Source organism: Rhineura floridana, chromosome 3 (genome assembly GCF_030035675.1).
Source record: "Rhineura floridana isolate rRhiFlo1 chromosome 3, rRhiFlo1.hap2, whole genome shotgun sequence".
NCBI classification, from domain to species: Eukaryota; Metazoa; Chordata; class Lepidosauria; order Squamata; family Rhineuridae; genus Rhineura; species Rhineura floridana.
The window spans coordinates 226,186,380-226,203,840 of NC_084482.1; the positions used below are offsets into that span (position 1 = coordinate 226,186,380).

Genomic DNA, 17,461 nt, shown 5'->3' on the forward strand with positions numbered 1-17,461 from the left:
CTACTTGTGCTTTTCTCTCTCTCTCTCTCTCAGGAGGAGGGAGCTGATCCATGAGAGGGGGAGAGAAGTGACCAGACGGGGCGAGACCCACAGCACGCACTTGAAAAATCTGAATGTGTAAAAATGCTTTTGCCTACTGATTATTATTAAAAACACACATTTACTGAGGCTGCTCCTAACCCAACTTACCTGGGAGAAAGCCCCACTGAATTCACTAGGAATTACTTCCGAGTAGGTATGGTTACAATTGCACTGAGAGTCTTGCAGCCCCCTTTCTCAAATCTCTCCCCCAGTCCTAAATTCTCCTGCTTGTTTAAATTATTGTGTGCAATATCACAATCAACTGATCCCTTTCCATTATTACAGTGTGAGTGAAGAATACTTACTCTGATTTTGGGGGGTTAGGGAATGTCAGCTCTGATTTATTAAAAAAGCTTTAGCCATAGACTGAGCATTTGTACGGTTTGACGTCTTTACTGTTTAGTAAGATATCCAAGCATTTAAATGGTTTCTCTCCTGTGTGCATTCTTTGATGCCCAATATATGCTGTCCAACTGAAGCTTTTTCCACACTCCATATATCAAGATGTTTTTTTCCTGTGTGAGTTCTCTGATGTCTATTCAGCCTTTCGCTACTGCTGAAGCTCTTTCCGCACTCCATACATTTATACGGCTTTTCTCCTGTGTGGGTTGTTTGATGTGAAATAAGGGTAGTGCTACGGCTGAAGCTCTTCCCGCACTCTATGCATCTGTACGGTTTCTCCCCTGTGTGAGTTCTTTGATGTGATGTAAGGTTACAGCTTTGGCTGAAGCTTTTCCCACACACCATGCATTTGTACGGTTTCTCCCCGGTGTGGGTTCTTTGATGTGAAATAAGGGTATTGCTACGGCTGAAGCTCTTCCCACACTCTATGCATTTATAGCGTTTCTCCCCAGTGTGAGTTCTTTGATGCGATGAAAGGTTACAGCTTTGGCTGAAGCTTTTCCCACACAACATGCATTTGTATGGTTTTTCATCTTCGTGGGTTCTTCGATGTGCATGAAGATCAAGATTGTCACCAAAACTTTTCCCGCATTCTGCGCATTTATAAAGTTTCTCCCCTCGATGAGTTCTGTGATGCCCATTTGTGTTGGATTCATCTCTGAATATTTTACCAGACATTGCAGATTTTTCTTTTGCCTCCCCTGTCTGATGTTCTTCTGGGATCAGGAGTTCATGTATGTGAGGACCCTGAGGAGTAGAGGACTCCTTTGTCCCGTTATCTGATTGGAAATTAAAGGGAACTAAAGACGCATAAGAGAAACTAAACAGTCCTTTTCCCGACTTTTGCTTAGTTGTTTCCAGTGATGACACAGACAGCTCCCTGTAATTCTCATTGTTTTGCCCATTACCGGCTTAAGGATGGGGGGGGGGAGAGAGAGAGAGAGAGAGAGAGAGAGAGAGAGAAATCCATTAGGAGTTCAAGGCAGAAACCAAGAATCTCATCATTGATCAAGCCCAGATAACAGCCTCTCTTATTTCACCATCTTCAAGATTCTCTCCTTTCCCCTTCTGAATACCCCGTTGACCCAGACAGTAACTTCAATCCTTTTCTGGTCCATTTCCCACTTGATTTCACTAGGCAAAGATGTGCATGTTTACCCCCTTTTTATGAGAAGGGGCATGGGGGAGGGAGGAACAGAACTCACTGCTCTATGGCTCCTGTTCACTTGGCCACGGTCAACAGAATAGACAGTCAGATGCGAAGGCAGCCTTATGAGTCTAATATGAGAATTCACAACCTCATGGGTGAGTCTGTCCCCAGGAACATTGAACGCAAGCTGAAAAATTCACCAAGGAATACCCTCAATCCCCAGTCAGGAAATGCTCCCTCCACACACCTGAGCAGGTACCTGCAAATCTCTCCCCTTCCTCTGAACTCCAGACAAATGGCTCTTTCCCTTCTTCCAGCCAGGAGAGGAGGTCTGGTTTGTGTGATTCTTTCAAAGAAATGGAGAGACTAATTACTAAACATTCAGGCATTCCAAGTCCGCCTGTTGCTGTTTTATACGGAGTCAGACCGTTTTTCCATCTAGCTCAATATTGTCTGCACTGACTGGCAGGGTTTCAGACAAGAATTTCTCCCAGCCCTGCCCAGAGATGCTGATGGGGATTGAACCTGGGACCTTCTGCATGCAAAGCAGATGCTCTGCCACGGAACGACGGCCCTACTACTTATACTTACTGCCATGTAACAGGAATAGTAAAACCTGGTATCAATGGCCAGGAAATGCCCATCGTATGTTTTCACTAACTGGAGAAAGCATCTTACGGTTGGTACCTCCTATTATTTTTAAATTTATATCCTACCTTCCTCCCAAAGGACCCCAGGGTGGCAAATGCACAAATGATAAAACAATCACTGCTTTAAAATACTTGTTGGAAGAAGAAAGTCTTCAGTAGGCACCGAAAAGACAACAGAGATGGTGCCTGCCTACTATTTAAGAGGAGGTAATTCCACAGGGTAGGTGCCACACCTACGTTGTGTGGAACAGACCTCCTGATGAGATGGTATCTGCGGATACAGTAGGGCCCCACTCATACGGCAGGTTACATTCCAGGCCCCCGCTAAAAGGTGAAAACTGCCGGAAAGTGGGGCCCTACTGTATCCCTGTAGCGTGCGATCAGCTGGAGGGCGGGGAGCTCCAGCCACCGCGCTCTACCCGACAGCGATCAGCTGTAACGCAGGGAGCTCACGTGCTCCAGCTGATCGCTGTCAGGTGGAGAGTGGCGGCTGGAGCTCCCCACGCTTCAGCTGATCGCCCCGCTGGCGCCACCGTATTAGCGGAACGCCGAAAAGCGGATCGCCAAAAAGCAGATCACCAAAAAGCGGGGCCCTACTGTATGTAAGGAGGGGAGATGACTTTCAGGTATCCTGGTCCTAAACTGTATAGGGCTTTATACACTCAAACCAGCACCTTGAACATTTTACTGCATTTTATATCCTTTTATCTATCTCCTACACCATAGTTGTATGCCTCCTCAGGGACAGCTCAGAGAAGGAGACCATTCTACAAAGATAGTCTGACGATGGAGAATGCCATTTTTGGTTTTGCCACAAGACAGAGTTCTGCAGGTCGCAGCACTACCAGCAGGGCAGTAGAACAAAAAGAATGTATAGTGTAACATGCACACAAGATCATCAACTAGTTTTAAGGCCCAAGGTCTGGGGCACTCAAAATTAGAGCCCTTTCCTGTATCTTCCTTCTACAAGAGCCAAAGACATACAGTTTAGCTGAGCTTTTGCAAAGGCCCACCGGATCTCTGCATTTCTGCATGTCTTTGCATAAGAACAAAGGAAGAGCCTGCTGGATCAGTGGCCCATCTAGTCCACCATCTTGTTCTCACAAGCCGCCAAACAGATGCCTGTGGAAAGCCCGCAAGCAGGATCTAAGCACAAGAGTTTCCAGCAATTGGTATTCGGAAGCCTCTGACTAAGGGGACAGAGCATGGCCATATTAACAATTAACTTACTACTGGGCCAAGTTCAAGGTTCTAGTTTTGGCGTACAAAGCCCTATACAGCTCGGGACCAGGATACCTGAAAGACCGTCTTACCCCTTATATACCCAGTCAATCACTGCGCTCTGCAGGTGAGGGCCTCCTGCAGATACCATCTTATCAGGAGGTTCGTTCTGCACAATATAGGAAACGGACCTTTATTGTGACGGCACCTACCCTGTGGAATTCCCTCCCCTTAAATATTAGACAGGCGCCGTCTCTGTTATCTTTTCGGCGTCTATTGAAGATGTTCCTTTTTCAACAAGCCTTTTGAGACCTATCCCAGTTTGCATCTGTGTTAGAATTGCTTTTTAATATGTTCTTAAACTTTCTTTTTTAAAATGTTTTTAATCTTAGATGTTTTGAAAGCTTTTTTTTAAGAAACGTTTTTGAAGAAGTTTTAATGTGTTTTAAAGTTCGTTTTTATGATGTTTTAAAGTTTTTAGTGCTTTTGTTTGCCGTGGGATATAAATCAAATAATTAATGAATAAATAAATAATAAACAACAAGGCAGGACAAGAGGAATGAAAGGGAAATTCTTTTGCAATCGTGTTATTTTAGAAAGTGAAGTGGTTGGCTCTGCCTATCTGCAGGGCTATGCTACAGAGTCTAGATCAGCAGCTTTTCAGCGAGTTCCATCCCTAAACTCATTCATGTATACATAGGCACGCACATACACGCTAGGTGGGCTTTGCCAAAATGGAGCTTCCCTACTCTTTCCTCACCCTGTGTGACCCCTAAACTATTCTAGGGGTTCCCCCGACTGTCTGGAGCAGTGCATGGGGAGAGGAGAGGGGCAGGGAATTGCCATTTCAAAGCTAAAAATCCTTGCCCCATTATGCAAACTGTTTAGCTGGATGCTGTGATGTCCCTGTATTTATAATACTGTAAATATGGTAAGTGCGGGTTTATTAGAGTATATATGGTAAGTAGACTGAGTGAGAGGGGGGAGTACATGGGCTGGAATGCTGGAGAATGTTGCATTATGATTGGTTGAGCGTTTGAGTGTCTGAAGGTATAAATGAGGAGGTGATTAGGAGAGTTCTGTTGGTGGGAGTTCTGAGGGAGGTTGGAGTTGGTTTTGTGGGTTGGATTGGATTAGGCTGGTAGTGAGGCAGGTTATTGATGGCTAGAAACAAAAAGTAATGTAATTTATGAAACCACACGCTTGTTGACAATACATTTAAGTAATCTTGTTATTCCCTGTGTATATAAATAAATATTTCTTGGTTTACCTAAAGTCTGATCCCTGGCTGGGTTACACAGACCAGAAGGGTGGGCAGGGCATATACCAAGGTGGGGAAACAGTATCAATGGTGGCAGCGGTGAAGAGATAGTGTAACGTCATCAGGTATCCAGAGCAACCCAGGCCTGTAATCTTTATAGGCACAAAGATACAGGGGGTTGTGGCCTGCAAGTGCACCCAGACACAAAGTAGTAATAAGCCAGGAGGAGACTAAGGCACAGTCTCAAGGCAATATTGTTTTACAGGGAGTGTCTGGTGGTGCTGCCTAGCAGTGGGATCTTGAGAGATCTTTGCTAGAGCCAGTAAGAACCATTTAAAGACCAGGACCCTGAGGTGGGACCATGACAAGGTGATGACCACAGGTGGGATCCTAGCAGGTGGTGCCTGAGGTGGGATCCTGACAGGAAGGGACCTGACAGATGCCACCTAGGTCCTTAAAAACATCCTTACAGTGCATGGACATAAAACTGATAATAGGATCTAGCTGCCAAGGGAAATGGTATTTTCTTACCTAGAGAGGCCAGAGTTTCATAATTCTCCTCCATGACCTCTCTGTGCAGAACTCTTTGGCCAGGATCCAGCAGAGCCCATTCCTCCTCCATGAAATACACAGCCACCTCCTCAAAGGTCACTGGGCCCTGAGAAGAAAAATAAATAAAAAGTTTCTCCTCACAGGTAATTTACCAACCCTCAAAAGACAGAAAAGGCGGAGGTGACTGGAGGTTCTCCTGCAGAACCCGAAGCTTCTTCAGTTGCACCCGAAGCCTCCCCAGTGGACAGTTTTGGACAGAACCAAAAGGAAAGCGAACAAAAGGAAAAGGCCTTTTTAGTGGTGGCTCTCCATTTATGGAATGCTCTCCCCAGTGAGGTGCTCCTGTTCCCATCACTGTTAACTTTCAGGAGGAATTTGAAAGCACTCCTGTTTTCCCTGCCTTTTGATGGCTGAAGAGAACCATTCCTGATAACCCAAAAACCACTGATGTAAGAATGTTTTTAAGCTGAGTTTATAATATTAACTGTAATTCTGCTTGGAAAGTTTTTTATGTGTTTTTCTTTCTTTTTTCCGTTAAATGGTTTTGTTTATGTTTGCTGCCCTGAGTGCCTTTGGGAGGAAGGGTGGGACATAAGTTCAAACAACGACAACAAAATAAAACATTCTTTCAGGCCGGATGGGAAGCCTCTGGCCTTCCAGATGTTGTTGCCGGGCTCTGCCTCTCAGCGTTGGCGATCCTGGCTGGAGCTACTCTGGCACGACAGGGGTTGGGAGCCCAACATCTAGATCAGCGTTTCCCAACTAGTAGGCCACCAGATGTTGTTGGACCACAACTCCCATCAGCCTCAGCCAACATTGCCAATGGTCAGGAAAGATGGGAATTGTGGTCCAACAACATCTGGTGGCCCACTACTTGGGAAAGGGTGATCTAGAGGGTCACAGGTGCCCCACCCATGTTTTAGGCTCAGGGAGATGAGCAGGGGGCAGTTTCTTCAACAACTCTTCTCCTACCTGATCAGGTGACTTCACTGCCATAGTTTCACCACCATCACAACGAGGAGAAAGGCTGGAAGGAAGCTCCAGGGTCATTTCACCACCTGGGAGGGAGAAAAAGGAAGTAGGGTAGGCAGATGTTAGATCCTGGACCCATTCAAGGTGCCGGACGTTAGCATCAAAGCCCCGAAATGGCCTGGGGCCCTGCCTGCCTCAGAGTGGGATTTCACCCACATTTTCCCAATTTGTTTTATTCCTGAAATCACTTACACCTCACCTTTCCTTATTCGTTGTCAACTGATCCTTCTATTGAACAGAAATGCACAGGAACGTGTAGAAAGGCATTTCCTCTTGTGGGCCCCCTGCCCCACTTTTGTTAATGTCCTCCCCAGGACCAGTCCTCTTGTTATACAGTCTCTCCCTTTCCTAAGGCATTTGCTGCCATCCTGTTTGCGTTGCTGGGTCTGATATGCTGTCGGATTACATTCCGCTTGTCTCCCATTTTTATACCAGTGGCTATTATTTCCAGACCACTTTCTTGTTGGAAGTGGGGCAAGAGCAATTCCTGTTTTGTTCTTTTGTTAATGTTCCAGAAGGGAGATAGAGTTAGGGTCCTCCAGATGGATAGGCTTGTTTACCTTTACCTGTGATGCTCTGACTGACTTCCTTCCGTTGTTAGACTGATACGTCTAGGGAAGCTGATCTGCACTTCCTTCCTTCATCTTTTTCTTCAACTGTCCAAGAGAGAGGAGACATCTCTGTCTTTGCTCTCCTACCTGAGCCGTGAGGGCAACTCCCAAACCTGGGCGCTGTGCCTCCAACATAGTTAGCTAGTCAGAACTAGGTATGCCTTTCTTATCTACTATGTGTTTCTACAAATAAAGTAGCTTTTCTTATTTTACTAAGTGTTAAGTCTCAGTGATCCTAATGCAGGGTAAAAGCCTGCTTTCTTAGGTAAACGCACACACTGGCACACACACAGCTCAGACCGCTGACGATCTCTGCTCATTTATATAAATTTACATAACACTTCTATCCAACAGTACCAAAGAGATTTGACATACAATAAAAACCATTAACAATAAAAACCAGAAGGGAGCAGAAAAAGAGGAAGGCCAAACAAGAGATGGATTGATTCCATCAAGGAAGCCACAGACCTGAACTTACAAGATCTGAACAGGGTGGTTTATAACAGATGCTCTTGGAGGTCACCAATTCATAGGGTCGCCGTAATTCATAGTCGACTTGAAGGCACATAACAACAACCAACAATGGTCTGGTTACAGGTGTGGTGGTTATGAGAGAACTAGAAAATGCAAGAGAAAAACCAACTCATTTGAAATGTGGTGCTGGAGGAGAGCTTTGCGCATACCATGGACTGCGAAAAAGACTAATAATTGGGTGTTAGAACAAATTAAACCAGAACTATCACTACATGCTAAAATGACATATAATGAGAAGACATGATTCATTAGAAAAGACAATAATGCTGGGAAAAACAGCAGGGAGTAGAAAAAGAGGAAGGCCAAACAAGAGATGGATTGATTCCATAAAGGAAGCCACAGACCTGAACTTACAAGATCTGAACAGGGTGGTTCATGACAGATGCTATTGGAGGTCACTGATTCATAGGGTCGCCACAAGTCGTAATTGACTTGAAGGCACATAACAACAAAAAACAGGAATCAGAAATGGCGGTGAGGAATTTAAAATAAGAGTTATATGCAGATGATACAGCATTAACTTTAACACAACAAAAAACCATTAAAGACAGTGATGCAGCAACACAACAATTAAGTGAAGAACAGCAATCGGACCTGCTAGGGCTAGGGCACAAACTCCGCCTCCACTGTTGGAAGCAGCATGGCTTTTAATAATGCCAGTTGCGGGGAGTCACACGGGAGCGTGTTGCTGTTGCAAGCTTCCCGGCAGAGGTATCTGGCTGGCGATTGTGAGAACAGGATGGTGGCCTAGATGGGCCCCTTTGGCCTGATCCACCAGCCAGGCTCTCTTGATTTCTTAAAAGTTCAGACCAAAAAGGCATCCACTTTCCTAGCGGAAGATGGTACCCTTATCTGTTCTCCAAAATCTCACCTACTCGGATGCCTTTTCTCTTCCCAGTGGGAAACAGCAAAAGGAGCAAGGACACTGTCTCTCTGGGAAAAGAGAATCCCTGCATTAATTGTGGGACCCCCAACCTGACAGCCGCCCCTGCCTCCTCAAAGGCAATGCCAGAAACCATGATATTTAGAGCAGGGGTTCATTGGAATGAGAAGACACTTCTGCAAATTACTGCTGGGCAGGAAACCAAGGCGTAGAAGAAATACATTATTTTCCCTGCATGGGGGCCTTAAAGTGTTTTGTTGTGGTGGTTATGTGCCTTCAAGTCGATTACGACTTATGGGGACCCTATGAATCAGTGACCTCCAAGAGCATCTGTTGTGAACTGCCCTGTTCAGATCTTGTAAGTTCAGGTCTGTGGCTTCCTTTATGGAATCAATCCATCTCTTGTTTGGCCTTCCTCTTTTTCTACTCCCTTCTGTTTTTCCCAGCATTATGGTCTTTTCTAGTGAATCGTGCCTTCTCATGATGTGTCCAAAGTACGATAACCACAGGTTCATCATTTTAGCTTCTAGTGACAGTTCTGGTTTAATTTGATCTAACATCCAATTATTGGTCTTTTTCACAGTCCATGGTATGTGCAAAGCTCTCCTCCAGCACCACATTTCAAATGAGTTGATTTTTCTCTTATCCGCCTTTTTCACTGTCCAACTTTCACATCCATACATAGAGATCGGGAATACCATGGTCTGAATGATCCTGACTTTGGTGTTCAGTGATACATCTTTGATTTGAGGACCTTTTCTAGTTCTCTCATAGCTGCCCTCCCCAGTCCTAGCTTTCTTCTGATTTCTTGACTATTGTCTCCATTTTGGTTAATGACTTGACAAGTTCAATGTCGTCATTGTCAACTTTAAAGTTTTAGTTGAACTCGATCTTTCTGTTTGTTTGTTTGTTTGTTTTTTACAATAATTTTATTCAAATTTTCATAAAACAAACAAAACAAAATCATAAAACATTCAAAGACAAAAAACAAAACAAAACAAAAATGATTAAACAAAAAAATAAAATGTTGACTTCCCATTTGTCGCAGATCAGTTATATGTCTACAATATATAACAATCCTGTCTCTTAAATTATATTATAAAATCACTTTCCTCCAGTAGTTATCTTAATTAATCATCAAATCTCATAGACATTACTTTATTCTTTCCACAAAAAGTCAAAGAGAGGCTTCAATTCTTTAAGAAATATATCTATCAATTTTTCTCCAAATAAACATATCGATTAATCCATCTCATCAAATCTGTTAAGTCCAATAATTTCAATAGCCATTATTCCATTATCCCTATTAGTTCCATCTTCCATCTTCAATAGTCCTGTTAAGTCCAGTAATTTCAGTGTCCAATCTTCCATTATCAGTATTCCATAATAATCTTGCTGTCATAGCCATAGCCATATAATAAGAGTCTGATGGGAATTTCCTCTATCCCAAATATTTTCTTGCCATCGATTCTGAATAAGTTGCTGAAATATTGTTGTAAAGTCATATCTCTGTTCTTCTTTTTTACAAAATGCACTGGCTCATCTCTTGAGTTTTTCCATTGTCACATGGCTGCAGTTAATTCCATAGATTTTCTCTATATCAAGCTCCATCACGTCATTCCAGTCCAGAAAATTATCCAAGCCATTGATAACTTTATCTCTAATATCTTCACCAATCTCCCCAGAGACAACGCCAAACTCCAAACAGTAGATTTTATTTCTAATATCCACAAACTCCAGATCTTTTTCCAATTCCACATTTGTTCCAATATCCAGGGCTTGCATCCTCCCTTTATTTTTTCTTTTCTCATCTCTGATCTCATTCTCCTCTCTCACAGGATCCCCTATTTCTTTAAGCTCCTGCGTCATTTTGCTCAGTTCAATTTTCAGCTCCTTACTGCCCTGTCACAGGGTTTGTTTCGTTATCTCAATCTCATCCATTATTTTCTGAAACATAATTACTTCCAGATTCTCAGCCACTTTCTTGATTGCCATTTTTTAAAACCACGAAAACAAAGCAAAACAAAAATAAAGAAGAACCACTTCTTATTTCAGCAACAATTGGGTTAATATTCCAGGCTTGATGACATCACAGTATAAACAGAGCAGCCTGCCTTATCTCTCTATGTTCAAGAATACAAAACAAATTTAGTTCCCAGCATCAAAACAGTTAGTGGCGTTGTGAAGAAGCAGATTCGTCAAAATAAAATAGACCAAAAAGAGAATAGTCCCAGACAATATGATGTTCCAAAGTTCATATTTTTTATTTTTTTCTCCTCGGAATAGAAATCCCTCTTCTGTTTATATCTTTAGAATGCACTTCCAGGACAGCTTTTTGCAATAGAAACAGAGATAAGCTGTTAATTTCGTGAATAACAGAGAAGAGTTATAGCTCACCCAGAAGTTCTTTAAAGCTGATTCATTTGACAAATCTCTTTTTGCTGCAACAATTTAAACCAAGTAAAAAAAAAAAACAGAAAGAAGAGTGCTTGCCTGTTAGTCCGTTTTCTCTTTGAAGAAAAGATAAACGTATCGCATTAATCAGATAGAGCTTGTTCGGAAGTCTGTCCGGCATTGCTGGCTGGACCTTTTCTCATAAATTAATGAAATCCAGTCCTCCCAACAGAAACAGGCTTTTGAGGTTGATCTCTACGTTTCTCCCTGCCCGGGAGAAATTTCATCAGTCAAAAAAAAAAATGTTCTGACTGATTTATATCTGAATAAGCTTCTTCTGAGGCGGGAGCCCGTCTCAAAAGCAGGCACAAGCGAAGTCACCCTTCCCGGAAGTCATTTCTGTTTGTTTTTTAAAGGTTTACTTGAAAACTAAATGTATGCATTCTATAATTCAAAGTATGTAGTAATATATCACAATATCATAGGTTATAAGACATCCTATGTTTTAATAAAATAAAGGTATTTAATATATAAGGAAGCTAAGCTTAGAAGTAATAATATAAGCCACATATAAATGGTAGTTATAATGTTTATGGAGCGTAGGAAGGCCACTTTGAATAATATTTTTTTTAAAAAACCAAGTTTGAATGTTTTTGACAATTGTAGAAGGCTTCGGATTTTTTTATTATTAACAGTTTGAGAAATTCTGGGAATTTGAGGATCTGATATAAGTTGGGAATTTTATAGATTTTAATAATTCTAAACATTTTGGAAGTTTTCTAATGTTTTCAAAAATTGGCTTAGGGCCCTAATCCCCTGTTCTCACAGAACTGAAGAAGAATTGTAACTCATGCTCTCCTGTTTACTATTCCAAAGTTCCTTTTAAAGTTTTGCCAACCTTCTTTTTCCCTTGTTAAACAGAAAGCATCCGAGTGATTTTACTCAAGATAGCCATTTTCCCCAGTTTAATATATCTCTCAGATGGACAATTTATCACAAACACCCCAAATATTTTCATATGAAACATGAAACAGCAGATTTTAAACTTTCTTTAGATAATGTATTTTCCAAATAAGCAAGTAAAAAATACTGGGGGGTCATTGTGAACCAAGCAGTCCAGGGTGCTTCTTATATTAGATAATCATAGAATAGTAGAGTTGGAAGGGGCCTATAAGGCCATCAAGTCCAACCCCCTGCGCAAATCAAAGCATTATCAAAGCATAACAATTTGTTGCTGGCTACAGGATAACCCCACCAACAATACAATAAATCTGTTCTCACACCCATCAATCTTTACCTGGGGAAGCGACTTTTCCGCTCCCCTCTGGCATCATCCGCATGGACTGCAGACTCTGTGTGAGATCCAGCAGAGCCTTCTCTGTCTTGGGCATGCTGTTGGTCACTCCTCTCCGTCCCTCCACCTGAAATGGCGGAAAGGAACCCGATCAGGGAAGAGGCATTAGGAGAGGAAGGAACGAGGCAGGGAAAGGGGAGGTTGGAAGAGACTTGGACAAAAGGCGGGCATTTCAAGACTGTATTTTCCATATTATCCACTCCCTCCAGTGGAAAATGGACTCCCTTCAAGTCAATCCTGACTTATGGTGACCCTACGAGTAGGGTTTTCATGGTAAGCGGTATTCAGAGGGGGTTTACCGTTGCCTCCCTCTGAGGTTGAGAGGAAGTAACTGGCCCAAGGTCACCCAGGGAGCTTCATGGGTGTGTGGGGATTCGAACCCTGGTCTCCCAAGTTAAAGGGATCCAAATGGAACAGAACACTACAGATTCAACAACAACACACACAAAAATCCCCTGAAACCCCGCTCTAATCCTGAAAGATTGAAATGGAAATGGACTGCCTTCAAGTCGATCCCACTTATGGCTACCCTATGAATAGGGATCTCATGGTAAGCGGTATTCAGAGGGGGTTTCCCATTGCCTCCCTCTGAGGCTAGTCCTCCCCAGCTGGCCAGGGCCTGCTCAGCTTGCCACAGCTGCACAAACCTGCCCCTTCCTTGTCCGCAACTGCCAGCTGGGGGGAAACTGGGCTCCTTGGGACTAGGCAGCTTGCCCACGGCTGCACAGGTGGCAGGGCAGGTAACCCCTGAGCCACTCCCTGTGGGGGTGATCTTTAGCTGGCCCTTGACACCCAGGAGACACGAGCGGGGATTTGAACTCACAGACTCTGGACTCCCAGCCAGGATCTCCTCCCCACTACTTTCTCACCTGCTCCTCTTCCTGCCTCTTCCCCTCAGCCTGGCTCAAGAGGAAGCCTTCCGCCAGGGCCACCGCCTGGGAAGTGCTCTCCACTCTGCATTCCCTGACCCAGCTCTCCATCTCCGGGGGGAGGATAGCCAAGAACTGCTCCAGGACCACCAGGTCCAGCATCTGGGCCTTTGTATGCCTTTCAGGCTTCAGCCACTGACAGCAAAGGTCGTGAAGTCGGCTGCAAACCTCTCGGGGTCCCTCGGCCTCCTGGTAGCGGAAATGCCTGAAGCGCTTGCGCTGAATGTGTGAGCCCAGGGTGTTCCCGGCCAGGATCGTCTGAGTGGTCCGTTCCCAGAATCCCCCATGGCTTCCAACCTTGATGGCTTCAGGGCTGGCTGTGTCTTCCTCCTGCATCTTCACTCTGGGCTCCGAGGCAGCTTTTACGATCGCTGAAAGGTCCCGTGCTCCTCCTTATGCCATCCTCTCTCCTAAGGAAAGGGTTGCCCAGGCCGGAGGGACTACAAAGGCCTGCAAAGTAAAAAAAAAAAAGAGTTGTTGTCAATGTAAGGTATTAAAGCACTCTGGATGCAGCAAGGTGTTTTGCAAGAAAGAGTGCAGGGGATGATTGCCGGGGGAGTTTGAAGCATCTTCTTGTATGAAAAGCAAGAAAATGTTAAAACACAGAGACAAAGGGGAGGAGTCCTTCAGCTTCGCCTGTTTGGTTGCCACATAGCCTAATCCCGCCCCCCATGTTACTGCTCTGCCCCTAAAAAAAAACCCTCCTCATCTGCACGCGCACAGAGTTTGCTTTTCCTCCAACCCATCCTACAACAGCTGCCTAAAAACCAAACCAACTAAAACAACAAAGCTTCCCGCTACAGCATATCCCTATAGATGACTTTCGGAGGGGGCTTCCGATGTGCCCCCCAGTGGCAAGCGGAGGGGTCTCCGGTGCCAGCCAGCCCCAGGGGCTCCTCGCTCAGCAGAGAGAAGCTGGGGAGGGGGGGTCTGTGCTGGAGGAGCCACAGAAGGCTCAGCTGCACAGCCTCCCTCCCTCTGGGGGTGGAAGAGGGGCTGCCTGCCGCCCCCTTGGCACCTCCAAAGCCCTTCCCTGCCCCCCCCGCCTTGCATCCCCCTCCCCACTTGACCTGTCCCTGGGGAGACCCAGCCTTGCTACACCCAGAGGCCCTTTGCCCTGCCCCCCACCGCACCCCTTCGACTGAGTTTCTCCATCCCTCCCCCCATAGATCTTGCCCCCTCCCCTCCCCTCCCCTCCCCCTTCCCTGGCTGGGCATTTGCACCCCCCACCCCGGTTCCCTGCCTTGCATTCCCCTTCCTGGGGGGCTCCAGTCCTGCGCTCAGCAGAGGCTCCTTTGAAGGGGGAAGGGGTGGATGGGGGTAGGGCAGGAAGTGGCTTTTCCTCTTGCTTAGTTGCCTCTCTAGGACCGCGCGGCTCTCTTTCCTTAACCCTTTGGCTGGCCCTCCCCAGCACAAAAGACTCCAAGACGATCTTGGAAATACACGGGGAGGGGGGAGAGACACACGTGACTCTGGGCTTTTGCAAGGCAGGGGGTGGGTCCAAGGACCTTTTTGTAATCAGAGAGCCTGGAAAGGGGGAAAGGGAGATATGATTAGGGTCTTCCTTTCCTACCTCATTGTGTAGATTTTTTTTTTAAAAAAAATTAGAATTTATATTTATGCATTGCTTAGAATACAGAGAGTGTGGAAAGAGCTTCACGCAAAGGACATCCCTTGCTGTATTGACGACGCGGAAGTTGGTTCCCAGTTCCCAGTTCCCTCCTTGCTTGAAAGTTCAGATCACTAAAAAAGAAGAAAAGTTGACAGCTACAACTTCAAGCCAAAGTTAACATGTCTCTGAACCCCAAAATGTATGTTGGGATACCCTGTATGATATATCGCTGTGATCGGGGGACTGTCCCTGTCACGACTAACAATCAATGTATGCAATCAAAATAATCAGGCTTCTGATATTAACATAAATAAATAATGATGTCATAAAATCATAAAAAATAAGTAACTGGGGGTGTCCACCCCAAAATCTACTCTGGGCCAAGACAAATCCTTGACGGGGAGCATCCCCCGATCACAGTGATATATCATATGGGGTACCCCAACATATATTTTGGGGTTCAGAGACATGTTAACTTTGGCTTGAAGTTGCTGTAGCTGTCAACTTTTTTTCCTTTTTAGTGTTTTGAACTTTCAAGCAAATAAGGAACTGGGAACTAGCAACCAACTTCCACGTCGTGCTGTATTGTTTTCAAACTTATCTTCACTTTGTGGGTTTGGGTATTGCATTTTTAAAGCAATTTTGTTGTTGTTTTAATGGTGTAAATCACCTTGAGATGAATGTAAAGGGCAATTCATAAATTAATAAACAACAATAATAAAAATAATTATTAGTATTTTTGGATACTGCCCTGAAACATCTATCTATATCTGTCTATCTATATCTAGTGTGTGGTATAGTGGTTAGAATGTTGGAGTACAACTTGGGAGACCAGGGTTCAAATCCCCACACAGCCATGAAGCTTCCTGGGTGACCTTGGGCCAGTCACTGCCTTTTCAGCCTCAGAGGGAGGCAACGGTAAACCCCCTCTGAATACCGCTTACCATGAAAACCCTATATGTAGGATCACCGTAAGTCGAGATCAACTTGAAGGCAGTCCATTTCCATTTTCATATCTGTCTCTATACGTCAGTTCAAGCTTCCCCAAGCAATTCCTTAACTGCTCAGGTAGAGCAGCAGACAAGATTTATTTATTTATTACTACATTTATATCTCAGCCTTCCTCCAAGGATCTCAAGGTAGCATACATGGTAAATGGTTCTCCGCACATTCTTTTTTTAAAAAAATCTTTTTAACGAGGTTGAACTTGTCAAGGATTATCAATACCTCGGCACAGTCATTAACCAAAAGGGTGACAATAGTCAAGAAATCAGAAGAAGACTAGAACTGGGGAGGACAGCTATGAGAGAACTAGAAAAGGTCCTCAAAAGCAAAAATGTATCACTGAACACTAAAGTCAGGATCATTCAGACCATAGTATTCCTGATCTCTATGTATGGATATGAAAGTTGGACAGTGAAAAAAGCAGATAAGAGAAAAATCAACTCATTTGAAATGTGGTGTTGGAGGAGAGCTTTGCGGATACCATGGACTGCAAAAAAGACCAATAATTGGGTGTTAGAGCAAATTAAACCAGAACTATCACTAGAAGCTAAAATGATGAAACTGAGGTTATAATACTTTGGACACATCATGAAGAGACATGATTCACTAGAAAAGACAATATGCAGGGGCGTCACTACCAGGGTGCGGAGGGTGCGGCCCACACCCGGGTGTCACCATGAGGGGGGTGACACCCAGAGCCGCCCCGTGCCGTTGCCCGGCAAGGCTGCTCCAACTCCTCCTCGGAGGCGGGCAGGCGGGCGAGACCGGGAGCAGCGTCGGCGGGGCGAGGGAGGCGCGCCAGCGTTCCCAGGCCTTCTCCAGCTGGGTGCCCCTCTGGCACGCGCCCTCCCAGGAGCATGGACGGGGTGGCTGGTCTCAAGTGCGTGCGCATGCCAGCCCAGCCACCTCATCCATGCCCCTGGGAGGGCGCGCACCGGAGGTTCGCACCCCCCGCACTCCCGCTAGTGACGCCGCTGACAATATGGTGGGAAAAACAGAAGGGAGTAGAAAAAGAGGAAGGCCAAACAAACAGGAGATGGATTGATTCCATAAAGGAAGGCACAGACCTGAACTTACAAGATCTGAACAGGGTGGTTCATGACAGATCGTCTTGGAGATCGCTGATTCATAGGGTCTCTATAAGTCGTAATCAACGTGAAGACACATAACAGCAACATTTTTCCTTTCATTCAGTGCACTCATGGCAGGATAACTGTTCCCCACCCAGTCCTGATTTTATCCTTGCAACAACGCTGTGAGGTAGGCTAGGCTGAGAGTCTGTGACTGGCTCAAGGTTGCCCACCAAGTGTCACAGCTGAGTGGGGATTTGAACCCTGGCACCCAAGTGTCACAGCTGAGTGGGGATTGAACCACTACCCCACATTGGCTCTTACCATGGGGCAGTTGCCGTGCCCTGTCTACCCCCCCCAAACCAAAACATAGACATCTGGGAGGCAGGAGGAGCCTAGGTGGTGAGTGGGGGGGCAACTTATATTCTACATGCTACTTTGAATCCTGGGGAGACCCCCACACTAGGAATGGTGGGAGGAGCCCCCACAGCCAGACACACCTGAGCCAATCAGGAGGAGTGCTGAATGGACCAATATTCTGGCCTCTGCATAGGCCTTTTTGGCTACATCTGACATCATCTGGGGATCCACAGTTGCAGAACAGTGGCCTAACCCTATCATAGTGTAAAATGGGAGGGGGAGAATTGTGTACAGCACCTTAGGATCCTTAGAGGAAAAGTGGGATATAAGTGTAATAATAAATAAAATAAAATAATGAAT

At 45.0% G+C, this 17,461-nt stretch overlaps 1 protein-coding gene across 4 annotated transcripts; it reads right to left on the reverse strand.

The window, feature by feature from the left end:
* Window positions 1-454: 454 nt before the first annotated feature.
* LOC133381833 (zinc finger protein 287-like) lies at window positions 455-13,503 on the reverse strand. 4 transcript variants are annotated; one of them, XM_061621349.1, is made up of 6 exons: window positions 13,352-13,503; window positions 12,069-12,192; window positions 6,290-6,375; window positions 5,297-5,423; window positions 1,881-1,979; window positions 455-1,394 (listed from the first exon to the last, which is right to left on the reverse strand). In XM_061621349.1, the coding sequence occupies exons 1-6, from the start codon at window positions 13,388-13,390 to the stop codon at window positions 481-483; spliced, it is 1,389 nt and encodes a 462-aa protein (XP_061477333.1). In that variant the 5' UTR covers window positions 13,391-13,503; the 3' UTR covers window positions 455-480. The 4 variants fall into 4 exon arrangements, with proteins under 4 accessions (XP_061477333.1, XP_061477332.1, XP_061477331.1 ...); XM_061621348.1 differs by having other exon boundaries at window positions 13,223-13,503; XM_061621347.1 differs by having other exon boundaries at window positions 1,893-1,979; window positions 12,995-13,503.
* Window positions 13,504-17,461: the final 3,958 nt, after the last annotated feature.